We start from the raw sequence: 17,880 nt of genomic DNA, 5'->3' as shown, positions 1-17,880 counted from the left end.
ATATACAGTAGAAGTTTTCTTTAGTAAATGCTGTAAATTATTTCTGTTTCTGATTTCTTAAGTGTGTCAGGCTCAATGCACCTGCTGACGTGGAAATAGAATTCCAGAATGACATCAAGTGGTACGGATTCTCCTGGCGTGCATGTTTGATGGTTACAGGAAAACAGTTCGCAGGTAGATAACGATCTAGGTGGTACGAAATGTACTCAAAAATCAAGTGGTACGGAATGTCCGTGGTACTGAATGTCCGGTCACCGGCTGTATGGAGGATACATCTATAGTAGCCTATAAATCTCGGTTCTAGGACATTTCGTACTACGGACATTTCGTACCACCGGTCATTTCGGACCACTTGACCAGCTGATTACCTGCGAACTTTCAGCTAATAACTTTAAAATATTTAGGAGAGTACATTCCGTACCACTTGAAAGAGTGGAAAGTATTGCGAAGTAAAAACGATATACTAATGAATGTGAAGCCTCCACACGGTGTGACCACTACCGATGTTAATCTTCCATCGGGGTCAACTGATCTGATTGGCACGCGTGTTCATTCTTATCTAGTATTCGTCATGCGCGGGGACCTAGCTACTTCCACCTTTCAGTAGTTTCTTGTTTCCGCGTGACCTTCAAGCCCGTAGCTGCTAGTTCATCAGAATATTGTATTTTACTTACTTGATAATGAAATAATGTAGTTGTTTATAAATATTCACAATAATAGTAATATTATCCATCCTTATGCTCGTGAGACACATTGCGCCCGAACACGATGTATATTTCTATTCTATTATTTTGTATCAGAATTTATACGGTACTTCAAAAATCGACTTTCTTATGATTTAAACATAAGTGATAAGTGTAGTTTAAAGGGCAATTATTAATATAATATAGAAGTTTTCTGTAGTAAATGTTTTAAATTACTTTTGTTTCTGAATTCTAAAGTGAAATTCACACCCGCTGGCGAAGAAATTGAATTCCAATTTGACAACAAGTGGTACGGATTGTGCTGGCGTAAATATTTGGAGATTACGAGAAAACCGTTCACAGGTAGATAACTACCTAGGTAGTACGAAATGCCTCAAAAATCAAGTGGTGCGGAATGTCCGTGGTACGAAATGTCCGAACACCCATTTTCGTACGTCAACGTGTAAAGGAAAATGAACCTTAAGTACATTATAATGTAGAGTGCGGTACGATAAGGTTCATGTTCCTTTACACGTAAGCATAGGAAAATGAAGACAACGAATATTGTTCTGGTGGGCTAAATATTCATATGTGGCCGGGAGGCGTGACCATTCTTAAGGAAACTAATGGATAGGAAGAGCTTTGGGAGATACGAGATTTTGCCCGAACAGCGACGATAGTCCTCCCATGTTGTGATAACTTAAATGTTAACTCTAAATTATACATATTAATAATTAATTCAAACTTAGATATGATGAACATACGATACATGTGAATTCCGGGGATGGAATATTAGTGGCATTACAGTACACAGCGAGAACTTCTTCAAACCAAACATAAAATGCAAAATATATTCCATCGAAATCGTAAAGATGCTGTGCTTTATTGTGCGTCATCTTCAAACTGGTTAAGAGTTAAGTCATCCCTTTAGAAGTAAAGTAAATAATTCCTTGGCCAGTGCAATAAAAACGTTCATGCTTAATTTAAGACACTTTGTAAGAGCAGAGTTCCTTCCTTACATCAAGCACGAATAAAAGCTTAAACATTAACCATATCGTTAATCCTATGCCAAAACCGCGAATGTGACAATGCTCTTCCTATCCAATATTTTCCATAATACTGGTCACGCCTCCCAGCCACAGATTGATTTGCAGTCCATCAGAACAATTTTACAGTAGATGTGTTCATTTTTATATGCGCATATGTAAAGGAAAATGAACCTTAAATACACCATACTCTAGGAGTGGGTGTATGTCATGCAAACAATCATCCCTAGAGTACGGTACAGTAAGGTTCATTTTCCCTTACGTGTACTTATAGGAAACTGAACTCAACGAAATTTGTTTTGATGGACTGTATATCAATATGAGGCTGGGAGGTGTGACCAGTTCTAGTGGAATTAATGGATAGGAAGAGCGTTGTCACATTCCCGGTTTTGGCATAGGACTGACGATATGTATATTTATGATCTTACTGTGTGACCTGCAATTATATTACAGGTTTATAAAATTCATGGAGATGGAATAGTCCTCCGAAAGCTACTCGTATTATCCTTGCGTTGTCATTTTCTCTAGTTTACTGTATTTCATGTGTTCCCTATGAACAAACCTGTTTTTTTATGTTATATTTGCAGCCACAAACAACAGACATATATAAATTTCCACTTTCTGAGAAGCTAAAATTTTACGTAATTCATCAATGTTTCAGCTTCCAGACACAGGAAGATTGCGAGAGAATGTGCGTAAGGCATAATACAGAAAACAATTCGACGTGAAAATCCACAGGTAAGAAACACTCAACAAACCCCTTGGAGAGACGTTAATTTTAATTGCATGTCTGCATTTGAAAGAAATAACATCTTCAGTTCGTGTTAAGTAAAGGGAATATTCTATCCTTGTTGTGAATATCGATGTTCTAATTCAAAATACTCTTAACTTATATCACAATGCTCTTTCCATCCATTATTTCCCTTTAGACTGGTCACGCCTCCCAGCCACACACAAATATATATGAATATGCAGTCCATCAGAACAATTTTCGATGTGTTCATTTTCCTATGTTAGTGTGTAAAGGAAAATTAACCTTAAATACATTATACTGTAGGAGTGCGTGAATACGTCACGCAAACATATATACCTACAGTACGGTACGGCAAGGTTCATTTTCCTTTACGCACCGGCATAGAAAAATGAACCCAAGGAAAATTGTTCTGATGGCCTGCATATTCATATGTGGCTAGGAGGCGTGACTAGTCGTAAGGGATATAATAGACAAGAAGAGCATAGGGAGATACGAGATCTTCAATTAGGCCATCGATATACGATGAAGCAAAGTGCAATTACATTTTTATGGTAATTCTGCCTTTGAATTGTTGTTGTTGCTTGTTTTAAAGGACAACTAATCAGTGACCCTTTCTTGTTTACCTCGTAAAATTAATTAAATTTCTGTGTTTGGTGTCCCAGCAGAGTTCTCGATTCTCTACCACTTGGTAAACAGGAACACCCATATTGATAAACGGCCTGATTGAGTGGCGTTAAATTAAAGTGAATTAGCTCAGTAGCCTAGGAGTGACATTATTATTATTATTATTATTATTATTATTATTATTATTATTATTATTATTATTATTATTATTATTATTATTATTATAGTAGTAGTAGTAGTTTAGTAGTTGAGAGGAAGTTGGATGAAAACCAGTGTAGTTTCCGCCCACACAGGGGCGGTCAGGATCAGATTTTCAGTATGCGCCAGGTAATTGAAAAACGCTTCGAGAGGAATAGACAGTTTGTGTTTATGTTTCGTAGATACAGAGAAAGCATATGACAGGGTACCGAGGAAAAATACCGTCGTTACCGGGACAAAACCTCCTATGTGATAATATTTTTGGAGATATACTGACCCGCAGCACATACATTATGAAGAGCGAGAATGCCTTGACTTCGTTCACACAATATTGCACCTTAGATGACAGAACCTTACCGGCCAAAGTTCTAAGCTAAAATATTTCACATAGGAGGTTCTGTCCCGGCAGCGACGATATGTTAACTATACTGGGGGACTACGGAATTAAAGGTCGATTATTAAAATCAATCAAAGGCATTTATGTTGACAATTGGGCTTCAGTGATAATTGATGGTAGAATAAGTTCTTGGTTCCGGGTACTTACAACTGAAAAACTGCTACAGGATTATGCAGGTGAGCACTCCATCTTACACAGTAATGGGTTCCGTAGCAAAGTGACTATTGGTTCTGCGGGTCTTGGTACAAAGTTGGTGAGAATTTTTAACCTTTCGATAGAGGTACCACACAGAATAATTGTGGAACATATTAGTAAATATGGGACCATTTTTTTCCATTCAGGATGGAACATGGAGCTCAGGTTTCCGATACAAGGTTCATAATCGTGTACGAGCAATTCGATTAATGTTAAAGCAACATATACCGTCTTAGTTAGATATTGGTGGGCATAAAGCCCTGATCAGTTACGAAAATCAGCCTACTACGTGTTCATCTCGTAATGCAGTGGGGCACTTCCAGAGTCAATGCCCGCGACGTAAACAACTCGTCCAACAAACCGAACAGACTGCTAGTCCCACCTGGGTGACCTTGGCCAGTGGGAAACTGCCGACACAGCACTTTCCGCTGCAAGCTACACGGTTGACTTCTGAAGAAAACTCACACAGTTCGTCCCCTAGTGACTTACATGAAGCTACACAGGCAACACAAAATGAACACCAGAACACTATCCCGGCCACTTCTGTGACGCACAGGAAGACAGAGTTGTTAGGTCAACAAGCGGGGCATCAGATAACCGAGAACGACAATTCTGTTATTAATAATCAACTACCGCATCCGGAAAGGCTACCTACGACTGAGTCGGATGCATTACTGCCATCACAGTAACCCCAAGAAATAAATCATAATACGTTTCAGTCTCCACTAAATCAGGATGTGAAAACAGAGGACGGAGGTGTATTGACACCACCAACATCCCTCAAAGATGGTAACATGCAAAGTAGGGAAAAGCATAATATATAACCGACAGTAGAAAACGAGAGTCCTCCGTCGGTAGAAGAAATGGAAATTACCGAAACAAAACTACCCCAAATTAGCCATAGGGATCCTAGGTTAAAGCGGCCGGAAGATGATAATGGAAAAAAGAAAGGCACTAAAACTATCAAACATGTTCCGAATAACTAACTTCAGCACTCGTCTCCATCTCCAAACTCATCATTATGATTGGCACTGTGTTATTTTCCTTTACCATTCTACTTCTCCATTCTGTAGCATCACTTAATGTTAATTGCCTGAGAAGACGCAGCAAACAGGTTCCATTACAAGAATTTATTAGAGATTATGACATCGATATCCTTTTCCTGCAAGAAGTTAACGTCTTTACTTTGCCTTACCTTGTAAACAATTACCAATATATTGCTAATCCTGGGGAAGACTCAAGAGGTACTGCAATTATATACAGATCTGGTTTAAACATTAAAATTTGTGAGACACGCCCTAGTGGAAGGATCACGTCAATATTAACTGAAGATAACACACTGTACATAAACGTTTACCTGTACTCTGGAACACATCGTCGCCACAAGCGAGAGGAATTTCTGACCACACAACTGCCGTTCTTTTTACGACATAATTACAAAGACGTAATTTTCGGTGGGGATTTTAACTGTGTTTTACACGCAAAAGACCAGAGAGGAGAATTCAACCCTTCTCCAGCGCTTGAAAGGCTATGTCAGGTCTTAGAGCTTCGCGATAGACGGGAAAGTAAACACGGCAACTTCGTACAATTTACATTTTTCCGAGGAGCATCTGCATCTAGAATTGATACATTTTACGTAAACAGAGATCTAGCACCCAATGTACATGACATCAGTGTTAAAATAATACCTTTCAGGGATCATCACGCTGTCCTACTGAAGATTCGTGCAACTAGGAGAATTCCTGTTATCGGGAAGGGATATTGGAAACTAAATACTGCGTTGCTAGATGACGAGCAAGTGAAAGAGGACTTTCAACAGATGTGGTCAGACATGCTCAGTCGTCTCACCCAACAGGGGCCTTTAACTGTACACAAATGGCTGCATAAGGTTAAACCGGCGAGTCAAACCTTCTTTAAGAAACTTGGAGCAGAAAAGGCAGAACAGACGGAAAACTCTACACTCTTACTACACTATACTAACTGACCTTCTGGTGCGTCAACAGGCAGGTTACAACGTAAACAGTCACATTGCTGTAGTTAAACGAAGAATAACAGTCATTCAGGAAAACATCCTACAGGGTTCCTTCGTTCGTTCGTGTTCTCATTCACCCTTGGCAGAAGAAAATGCACAGCTTTATCATGTTGCCAATTAAAAAAGAAACGGGAAGAACGAAATCATATCTACTCTTCTTACCGATGACAACAGACGACTTTTCTCTACTAAAGACTGTCTAAATGAAACTGAAAAATAATTTAGGGAAACGTTCCGTGACTGTGAGAATTCCCCATGAGATCAAACGACCATTCTGGCTTTCGTCGAACAACACCTCAATGACAATGACAGGCAGCAGCTCCTCCGTCCGATTGAAGAAAGTGAACTATTCGAGGCCCTACGAACGGCCAGTAACAGATCAGACCCAAGCCCTGATGGTTTGACTTATTTTTTCTACAAAAATACTGGAACAGCAATAAATCAACCCTTTTAACACTGATGCAAATATTGTTCGCTAATCTACAAGATTGCACAGGCATTAATGAAGAAGTGATAATCCTTATACCCAAAGTCTCCACGCCACGAACTGTATCAGATTTCTGTCCGATAAGACTCCTCAACACCGATTAAAAACTCTTCATGAAAATACTGGCGAAAAGAATACGCCCCTACCTTACTAACATCATCAAAGTAGGGCAAACATGTGCTATAGCCCACATCCTGCAGGCAGTAAAAATGCAGTGCTACACTTTGAAGCAGAACTAACTGAAATGGGCGCGATTCTATACCTGGACTTCCGAAAAGCTTTCGACAGAGTGCATCATGGGTACTTGTTAGCAGTGCTGAAGCGCATGGGTCTCCCAACCGCAATATGCAATCTTATTCGAACCCTTTATACTTCTTAATGGACACTTTTCCAAACCAATTCCAATTAAAACATCGGTTCGACAAGGATGTCCCCTATCAATGACTTTGTTTGCTTTAAGTATAGAGCCCTTTATTCGGGCAGTCCACTTTGTAATGTGCACGATTCCCAACCCCATAGCCTGTTCACGGTTGCAGCCTATGCTGATGACGTCACCATCTTACTGCAGACACCAACCGGTGCACCACAGTTGAAGTGCATAATAACAACTTACGAGAAAGCCTCTAATGCCCAAGTCAGTTATCTAAAATCCGAGATATTACCGCTTGGTAGCTGGTCACAAGAGTCGACAATAGCGTCAGTACCTATTAAAGATAGAATTAAGATTTTGGGAATAGTGTTCACCCCTAATATCGCCCAAACTATTGACATAAACTGGACAACCGTAGTTTCAAGGGTACGCGCCACATTGTCAATCAGTTTGAGCCGAAACCTGAACATCATCCAAAAGGTGTGGCATATAAAGTTGTTTGCCTCATCTAAATTGTGGTATGTGGAACAAATTCGACCCATGCCGGTAAAAATAAGCCAGCGAGTTGAACTATGTATTAGTTATTATTTATGGCGAGGATATATGCTTCGTGTAGCAAGATCACAAGTGAGGAAATCAGTCGAGAGAGGAGGACTGGGTCTCATAGCAGTTGGTGAAAAATACCAAGCGCTTTTAATGCGAGAGTTAGTAATTGCCAAGACAGGAGTAGAAGCTGCTCATCAGAATTATTTTTGGAATATAAGTCAGCAAAATCCAAAGTATTCAGTGCCGACACGATGTTTTAGAAGAGCGCTGCACGAGATAGATACGATACGAGTGACAGGACACAACGTACCTCATACACGAGTAATAGTAGAGAAGAACGAAACACAGCCCCAGATCACGGAGAAGTACCCAAATAGGCAATGGAAAGAAATCTGGAGAAATTTCAAAGATCCTCATTTACCAACTGACTGGAAAGTTCGAGCATATAAAGCTATAAACGAAATTATTCCAACAGAAGATAAAAAATTTCGTCATAACATCACCCAATCCCCACTCTGTAAAAAACGTCTGGAGGTGTACACACAGATGCATAAACTTACGACCTGTGGAGGTGTCAAAATTGTCTGGAAATAGTTTTGTTCTGTGCTAAGACAGATGACAGAATCAGCTAATCCTAATGCAGCTTACAGAGCAGCTTTGGAACTAGAACTCGGTACGCAGCACTTGAAATTTGCGTAAACTTGGCTGGTCATGGGGTATCTATATTATGTCCAGAAAAACGAAGAGTGCTCCCTGAACACATTCATCCGCCTTCTAAAAGATGCCAAACAACAATTGTCGAAACGTATGTCACCGACACCCTTTAAGGAACTCGCGAATGTTTCATTATAACATTCGAATGGTCGTGCAGTGAATAGTGCAGTGTTTTTCACGCAATGTATTTTGTGGCAATGTTTTTTGTGAAATGACAATATTCTAGAACAATAGGTTACGAGTGAAAAGGTAAAAAAAAATTTGGTTGTTTTGTTTTTCAAGGTCAGTAGGACATGTGACAAGTGAACATTATACTGTACTAAGAGATGGAGTGATTTGCTTGTTGTGTTACTCTTGTATGTTCATGCTGTATCTTGCCATTTGAGAGAAATAAAATGAAAACATAAAAAATATATTAAAATATAAAAAAGACGAAATATGTCAATAAGTAAGAAATCCAAGAGAATTGAATGTCAGATGGTGATACAAAGCTAGAACAGGTCGATAATTTCAAGTATTTACGTTGTGTGTTCTCCCAGGATGGTAATATAGTAAGTGAGATTGAATCGAGGTGTAGTAAAGCTAATGCAGTGAGTTCGCAGTTGCGATCAGCAGTATTCTGTAAGAAGGAAGTCAGCTCCCAGACGAAACTATCTTCACATCGTTTTGTTTTCAGACCAACTTTGCTTTACGGGAGCGAAAGCTGGGTGGACTCAGGATATCTTATTCATAACTTAGAAGTAACAGACATGAAAGTAGCGAGAATGATTGCTGGCACAAACAGGTGGGAACAATGGCAGGAAGGTACTCGGAATGAGGAGATAAAGGCTAATTTAGGAATGAACTCGATGGATGAAGCTGTACGCATAAACCGGCTTCGGTGGTGGGGTCATGTGAGGCGATTGGAGGAGGATAGGTTACCTAGGAGAATAATGAACTCTGTTATGGAGGGTAAGAGAAGTAGAGGAAGACCAAGACGACGATGGTTAGACTCAGTTTCTAACGATTTAAAGATAAGAGGTATAGAACTAAATGAGGCCATAGCACTAGTTGCAAATAGAGGATTGCGGCGATGTTTAGTAAATTCACAGAGGCTTGCAGACTGAACGCTGAAAGGCATAACAGTCTTTAATGATCATGTATGTATGATATTATTATTATTATTATTATTATTATTATTATTATTATTATTATTATTATTATTATTATTATTTTTATTATAGCTGTAGATCAGTGGTGGAGTGTTGGCCTTCGGATCCCAAAATCCTGGGTCCAAATTCGCCAGAGGTAGTCGGATTCTTGGAGGATGGAGAAAAGTGCGTGTCGAACTTCGTCGGGATGTGAGAGATCTCTCATAATAATGATAATCCACAGCCTGTTTCCAGTCATTCGACCGGGTCAGGAATGGAATGAATGAAGCCCCTATCTAGCGGCGAGGATAGGAACTGTGCCGGCTGCCGAAGCCTGCCGCACTCCTCTGGGGCAATGATTGATGAATGACAGATGAAATGAAATGAAACTGGAGAGTGTTACTGGAATGAAATATGACAGGGAAAACCACAGTACCCGGAGAAATCCTGTCCCGCCTCCACTTTGTCCAGCATAAAACTAACATGGAGTGACCTGGATTTCAACCACGGAACCCAGCGATGAGAGGCCGGCGCGCTGCCGCCTGAACCACGTAGGCTTTAGATATATCTCATAACACTAAATTAATTACCACACAGCCACAGATAACCTAACATGATTCGTTCATCTATAGTTTGGTAGACAAAACAGGACATCGAAATTGAAATGCAGGCAGCCCAAATTGTATAAAATCAAACTGAGTGCACGCGGTAGCAAACGCCATACAATTATTATTGTTATTATTATTATTATTATTATTATTATTATTATTATTATTATTATTATTATTATTATTATTATTATTATTATTATTTCCTTAATCCATTCACACTTCAGGGTTGGTTTTCCCTCGGATTCAGGGAGGCATCCCACCTCTACCGCCTCAACGTCAGCGTCCTGGAGCGTGAGACTTTGGGTCGGGGATACAATTGGGAAGGAGAACACAGTACCTACCTAGGCTGCCCCAACTGCCATTCTGAACAGGGACCTTGTGGGGGGATGGAATGATTGGAAGGGATGGACAAGGGAGAGGGTAGGAAGCAGCCGTGACCTTAAGTTAGGTATCATCCCGTTATTTGACTGGAGGAAAAGTGAGAAACTACGGAAAAGCACTTCGAGGATGGCTGCGGTGGGGTTCGAACCACTGTCTATTCACTTGACCTCGTTAGGCTGAGTGGATCCTGTTCCGTCCCTCAAACCACTCTTCGCTGTAGAGTCGGGAATCGAACCCTAGCCTCCGGGGGTGGCAGCTTATCACTCTAACCACTTCACCATACATCCATATAAATAAAGCTGTACGGGGTCCGCTGTCTGTAATGTCATTTGTTTTGCTAAATTTACTGATATTTATCCGTTTTAGGTCAACTCGGGACCGTATCAGTGGTTTTTATTTTTCATGTCTGTTTGTATGTTTGGTCCGCCATCAGGACGAAACGGCTGGATAGATCTCGACCAAACTTCATATTAATAGTATAATCATCTTGGGGAAGGTTTTGGTACGCATGCCATTTTAAAACCTCTGACGACGACGACAACGACGAAAATGTTTTCATTCCCAACCCGAAGGGCGGGGCGGGCCCCCTAGATCGTTACGCGATCTCTCGGGCCAAGAGAGGTGAAGATAACTGAATGATGTGGTAAATGAAGAAGGTGGGTAATCGATTTGACAGATTGAATGAGGGGGAATGACTGCAGTGACAGGAAGAAGAGAGGGTTTGTTTGGGAGTGAAGTTTTAGAGCGGGGTACCATGATGCAAATGTTGGGTTAGGAGATGCAGCGACGTTGTGATATTGAGGATGGAAGATGTTAAGGATCGTAGGACTTCAAGCATCGAAGGTGGATAGCAGATGTAACTAGGTGGGGGATGGGGTGGACTGAAGAATTGGTGAGGTTGAAAAGAAGTGGCTGGCCGGGTGCGACGATGAGATTTGTTGTTGGGATGGCGAAGAGGTTGGGGTGGAGAGATGGAGGGTCCCACTTTATGGCGATGACGATAGATGTAAACTCCGTTGTTAATTAGGTGCTGGGCATCGGCGGCCCTCGGGGCGTGTAGACGAACCATATAGGTTGGGCCAGATACGTTCTTAATTCGGAAGACGCGACGGACTGGGACGCCTTCAGCTTGGAGGTGACGGAGAATGGCCCGTTCTGAGAGGGCAGGATCCACACCGCGGATCACACAGCTGGACATGGTGTGACGAGTTAAAGGAGGCTGCGTCAGCGATGGTTGTGCGGAGGTTGTTAGTTCATCGGCAGGTGGAGATAACGAAGGCGGTGCTGCGGTTGTAGACCCTGATGATTCAGCTGGTAGGTATTGATGCGGGGGTTGTTCAGAAATGGGGGAGAGATGGAGGGAAGAACTCATGAGTGGGGAGGTATGGCAGGTGGCAACAGTTATAATTGGAACAGAGGAAGAAAAATGGGTGGATGTTGTGGTGGTCGTAGTAACGACAGTGGTGATGGCGGTGGTGACGGTGATGGGAGGAGGGGAGAACGGGAACAATAACGGTTGTTGGGATTGCTGTGGTGTGGTTGTTGCGTCGTCAACGTCCGGAAGAAGTGGTTCCACTCGATGGTGCTGGCCGTTGAGGTAGACTCCGTTGGCGAGGATGTGTTGAAGGTGGCCTGGCCTGTAGAGTGGAACAAAAACACGACATGTGGGAACGTTGTCTTCCAGTATTCGGGAGACGCTGTCAGCTGCGACTCCTTTCCGTTGGAGTTGTGTTAGGATGGCGTGGTCTTGGAGAGCAGGGTCAATATCAAGGATCACACAGTTATCCATGATGTTGGGGAGGCCGACTTCCCACTTGGTGTCTGGCCGATATGCTTTATTGGGTCGGCTGGGTGCGATGTTAGAGTTGCGGCGTCACCCGGCCGAAACAAAATAATTTGGGATGAGTTAAGGAGTACACAGTCCACTGTACAGATGGTGAAAAAAAACCTTGTGTGGCTCGTATCCTGAGATATGTGTCCGCCAACCTCTGAATAGACGACAGGTTTATATGAAAACCAGGACCGCGGAGTGTAGCCCAGTATTTCACACTGTAACGTGTTTTCGGGCATTTGTTAAAATTTTACTGAATTTATATTCTACATCTGTATTCCGCTTTAATTTATTGCCTCTGCATTGGCTCTTTAGGCTTTAGTAATAACACCATAAGCCACCTTATTTGTTTACCTAAGAATCCCTGCGCCTAAATTTCTCCTCTGTTACCACCTTCTTATATCCGTAACTCATACCATCACAATTTATTGAGGGGCATTTTATCTTCCAATACAACCACTTGGTATTTACATATTTGTCCCATACGGTTGACCTCAGTTATAATCCTATTTTCTGTTGATTTCAACTTCCTTAACTGTATTACTACCGGGCGAGTTGGCCGTGCGCGTAGAGGCGCGCGGCTGTGAGCTTGCATCCGGGAGATAGTAGGTTCGAATCCCACTATCGGCAGCCCTGAAAATGGTTTTCCGTGGTTCCCCATTTTCACACCAGGCAAATGCTGGGGCTGTACCTTAATTAAGGCCACGGTCGCTTCCTTCTAACTCCTAGGCCTTTCCTATCCCATCGTCGCCATAAGACCTATCTGTACCGGGCGAGTTGGCCGTGCGCGTAGAGGCGCGCGGCTGTGAGCTTGCATCCGGGAGATAGTAGGTTCGAATCCCACTATCGGCAGCCCTGAAGATGGTTTTCCGTGGTTTCCCATTTTCACACCAGGCAAATGCTGGGGCTGTACCTTAATTAAGGCCACGGCCGCTTCCTTCCAACTCCTAGACCTTTCCTATCCCATCGTCGCCATAAGACCTATCTGTGTCGGTGCGACGTAAAGCCCCTAGCAAAAAAGACCTATCTGTGTCGGCGCGACGTAAAGCCCCTAGCAAAAAAAAAAACTGTATTACTTTCTTCCTTAATTACTCCATATGTATGCGAGTGCTAATCTCGAAACATGGGTACTGTTTTCTTTGAGGACAAATTCCAAGCTGTTGAAATGAACTTTTGGCGCCGGAAAATATCGAAATATGAATGCGATTTTAATGACGTTGCAGACCTTCGTTTCGGGATAATTGGTGGCTAAACGGTAAGTCATATCACAAAACAGACAGCATAATCGCTTTTCAAATTGGAGAGATCTACAACTTTCGTCCTACGACATTTTGTCGTATCTCTATCCCTTAAGCGTTAAGTAGAGCTGTATTTTTCGACTTCAAATTAATTTTGTACTTTGTAGATGTGTTATGTTATCGTTTGACGCACGTATAGGACGATAGAATCATCACATTCGCCACGCGCATTGACACGACCAGTGACCGTATGTTATCCAAATTTTATGGTTCAAGTTGTCACATGAGTATCAAAAAATAAATATTATCTTACTCACTGCCTTTACAGTAATTTACGGAGTTATCAGCAATGTAGAATACCGCAGCGAAGCACGGGTACATTTGCTAGTTAAAAATAATAATGCTATTGATTTTATATCTCACTAACTACTTTTACGGGTTTCGGAAACGCTGAGATCCGGAAAATTGTCCCACAGGAGTTCTGACGTATTTGAGCACCTTCAAATGCCACCGGACTGAGCCAGGATCGAACCTGCCAGTTTGGAGTCAGAAGACCAGCACTCTATCGTCTGAGCTATTCACCTCGGTATTATTATTATTATTATTATTATTATTATTATTATTATTATTATTATTATTATTATTATTATTATTATTATCGGCTTCTTGGCTGAATAATCAGCGTATCCACCTTCCGTTTAGAGGGCCCCGGATTCGATTCTCGGCCGATTTGGAGATTTTAACTGTAAATGGTTAATTCCCCTGGCTCAGGGACTGGATGTTTCTACAGTCCCCAACATTCCTGCAACTCACAAACCACACACAACACTACAAAAATACACAGTTCCTATATACGACAGAAGCTTCCTACCCTTGTGGGAGGGTCTGTTTTACAAGGAATGCACCAGACTAGCCACATGAAATATTTTTTTTTTTGCTATTATTAATTTAAGGATATCAATAAACATTTGCATAATACTATTCGTTGTATTAACATACTTTTCGCTGTATTTGATTTAATTTTCATTTCAGGATTTCACCTAATCCTAGACATGCAGCTGATCAACACCGCCCGAACTGAAGAATTGCACGAAGTGTCCTGCTTTTAGACAACATTATATATATAAATGAAAGTATAAACAAATACAAGAACCTTCGATGTACAAAAGTAACGTGATTAAATAACACATCGTATAATAAATACTCCTTCTGTGAAATTAAGTCACGTGTCTATCATGAACTTCCATAGTTTCCCCATTCTCACAATTTTAGTGTTAAAGTAATCAAGCTCCTTAGATGTTTCAGTCCAACTGGCAAACCAACCGCCACACTGGGGCGAAACGTTGGCTATTTCACGTTTGAAAATATCGAATTAAATTTATTTCAATATCCCCAATCGGTGAAATTAAATTATGGTTCCATTATAGGAACTTAACTTCTGACATAAAGGCTAAAGGGGGACACTTATACATAGCCGTTGCGCCTCGAAATACCGCTATGTGACAATGTTGAGGGGAGAAATACTGACCCACAGTACATGTATAACTTAAAACGAAAAATCGTTGATATAGCTATATAGTTCATTCAATACTGACCTCAGATGACAGAACCTCTTTGCTCAGAGTTCTAAGATGAAATAATATTATCGCATAGCTGTTTTTCTGGTGCAACGATGGTATCTTCCGTAGTGTGCTGTCGCTGCGTTGTCCTACAAACGAAGCATGTGGTGTATTAACGGCACAATAGCCACCAGCATCTAGGTAGGAAAGGTATCGCAGTCCAACTGAAAAGTCCACTGCCACAGTGAGGAAAAAACGCTCGTAATTTCAAGATTAAAAATACTTAAAGAGCTTGGATGCTTTAATGTTCGCAGAGAGTGTAATTAAAATAAGTTATTCGTCTCGGGACTTAATTATTTTAATATTGTAGTTGTTGTTGTTGTTGTTGTTGTTGTTGTTGTGTTGTTGATGTTGTTCACTGGATGATCAGTTTGACGTACAATATCTCATCTGCTAATGTTGCCTATTTCATCTGTTCTACACTGACTGACAGAGCAAATGCAACACCAAGAAGGAGTGGTCAGAACTTTATGCCAATTGCAGGGTAGACTGACGTCACTGAGGTATGCTCATGATGTGAAATGCGCCGCTGTGCTGCGCACGTAGCGAACGATAAATGGGACACGGCGTAGGCGAATGGCCCACTTCGTACCGTGATTTCTCAGCCGACAGTCATTGTAGAACGTGTTGTCGTGTGCCACAGGACACGTGTAAAGCTAAGAATGCCAGGCCGCCGTCAACGGAGGCATTTCCAGCAGACAGACGACTTTACGAGGGGTATGGTGATCGGGCTGAGAAGGGCAGGTTGGTCGCTTCGTCAAATCGCAGCCGATACCCATAGGGATGTGTCCACGGTGCAGCGCCTGTGGCGAAGATGGTTGGCGCAGGGACATGTGGCACGTGCGAGGGGTCCAGGCGCAGCCCGAGTGACGTCAGCACGCGAGGATCGGCGCATCCGCCGCCAAGCGGTGGCAGCCCCGCACGCCACGTCAACCGCCATTCTTCAGCATGTGCAAGACACCCTGGCTGTTCCAATATCGACCAGAACAATTTCCCGTCGATTGGTTGAAGGAGGCCTGCACTCCCGGCGTCCGCTCAGAAGACTACCATTGATTCCACAGCATAGACGTGCACGCCTGGCATGGTGCCGGGCTAGAGCGACTTGGATGAGGGAATGGCGGAACGTCGTGTTCTCCGATGAGTCACGCTTCTGTTCTGTCAGTGATAGTCACCGCAGACGAGTGTGGCGTCGGCGTGGAGAAAGGTCAAATCCGGCAGTAACTGTGGAGCGCCCTACCGCTAGACAACGCGGCATCATGGTTTGGGGCGCTATTGCGTATGATTCCACGTCACCTCTAGTGCGTATTCAAGGCACGTTAAATGCCCACCGCTACGTGCAGCATGTGCTGCGGCCGGTGGCACTCCCGTACTTTCAGGGGCTGCCCAATGCTCTGTTTCAGCAGGATAATGCCCGCCCACACACTGCTCGCATCTCCCAACAGGCTCTACGAGGTGTACAGATGCTTCCGTGGCCAGCGTACTCTCCGGATCTCTCACCAATCGAACACGTGTGGGATCTCATTGGACGCCGTTTGTAAACTCTGCCCCAGCCTCGTACGGACGACCAACTGTGGCAAATGGTTGACAGAGAATGGAGAACCATCCCTCAGGACACCATCCGCACTCTTATTGACTCTGTACCTCGACGTGTTTCTGCGTGCATCGCCGCTCGCGGTGGTCCTACATCCTACTGAGTCGATGCCGTGCGCATTGTGTAACCTGCATATCGGTTTGAAATAAACATCAATTATTCTTCCGTGCCGACTCTGTTTTTTTTTTCCCAACTTTCATCCCTTTCGAACCACTCCTCCTTGGTGTTGCATTTGCTCTGTCAGTCAGTGTATTATGTTTGTCATATTCATGTCCGATCAGCCCTTCTGTGACCATTAAAGAACCAATTAGCTGTCTCAAGAAGTATCCATCATTTTTTCTCTCCTACTCACAGTTTGCCAATTATTTCTACCATCTCCAGTTTGTATCAGTATCACTTCGTTTGTGAACCTATATACCAACTCACTTTTCCCATTCCTCTGGTATACCACATTCCAAAAGGCTCATGAAAAGTCCGCTGCCACAGTGGGGTATAACACTGGTAATTTAAATATTAAAAATACCAAAAGAGCTTTTCATGGATCAGTATGTCCGGCTCGTTGGCTAAATGGTCAGCGTACTGGCCTTCAGTTCGGAGGGACCCGGGTTCGATTCCCGGCCGGGTCGGGGATTTTAACCTTCATTGGTTAATTCCAGTGGCCCGAGGGCTGGCTGTTTGTGCTGTCCCCAACATCCCTGCAACTCTCACACCACACACAACACTATCCTCCACCACAATGACACGCAGTTACCTACACATGACAGATGCCGCCCACCCTCATCGGAGGGTCTGCCCTACAAGGGCTGCACTCGGCTAGAAATAGCCACACGAAATTATTAAATGGATCAGTATTTGATTGTTCAACTGTTTATTATCAGGTTGGAGGGAAGTGGCAGTTGGGTTATTTATTATATTGTTTGATAAGCGTTATCACTTCCGGTTATAGGATGTGGTCATCTGGTGTGTGAGTGGGGATGGTGAGATTGGGTGGTGGGAACTGAGGAAAGAAAGTGTTCTCGTAAATATAAATGGAATTCAGGTTCGTAATTTTTATCATTCACTGCTCTCGCCGTAAGCTCAGATTCATTCAATGTACCGTGGTTTTCCATAGGAAGAAGGAACTTCTAAAATTAATAATTAGTTCGTGAACCATGGGCAACGGCTGAGTGGCCTAGTAAGTGGTCCTGAGAGTCGGGATACCAGTTGCTATGGAATGGGAGTGGGCATCTCGGACATATTCTGAGTCGTGGCCCTCCTTGTGCTCAGGCGGCTAGGACTACACAATTCACCGGTGGTCCATAACCCGTTAGAGGAGAGATCCTCACTTGGACTATGTGCAAGTAGGGCAGCATCCTGCTTCATGAATTTACCGAGCTCAGAACACTTTAAGTAAGCCTCGGACCAATGGGAGTAATGGAGTCCCACTCCCATTT

The 17,880-nt window shown here is 42.7% G+C and overlaps 1 protein-coding gene across 1 annotated transcript in view; it reads left to right on the top strand.

Annotated features, from left to right (window-relative positions):
* LOC136865969 (kunitz-type serine protease inhibitor textilinin-2) overlaps nt 1-14,458 on the top strand; it is a 41,690-nt gene extending 27,232 nt beyond the window's left edge. The window contains exons 3-4 of the mRNA XM_067142548.2: nt 2,391-2,467; nt 14,270-14,458. Coding sequence (XP_066998649.2) covers nt 2,391-2,457 — 67 coding nt within the window. The 3' untranslated portion in view covers nt 2,458-2,467; nt 14,270-14,458. The remainder of the gene's footprint in view (nt 1-2,390; nt 2,468-14,269) is intronic.
* The last annotated feature ends 3,422 nt before the right edge of the window (nt 14,459-17,880 follow it).

This window comes from Anabrus simplex, chromosome 3, assembly GCF_040414725.1.
Source record: "Anabrus simplex isolate iqAnaSimp1 chromosome 3, ASM4041472v1, whole genome shotgun sequence".
NCBI lineage: Eukaryota > Metazoa > Arthropoda > Insecta > Orthoptera > Tettigoniidae > Anabrus > Anabrus simplex.
This window is presented reverse-complemented; position numbering and strand designations above follow the sequence as displayed.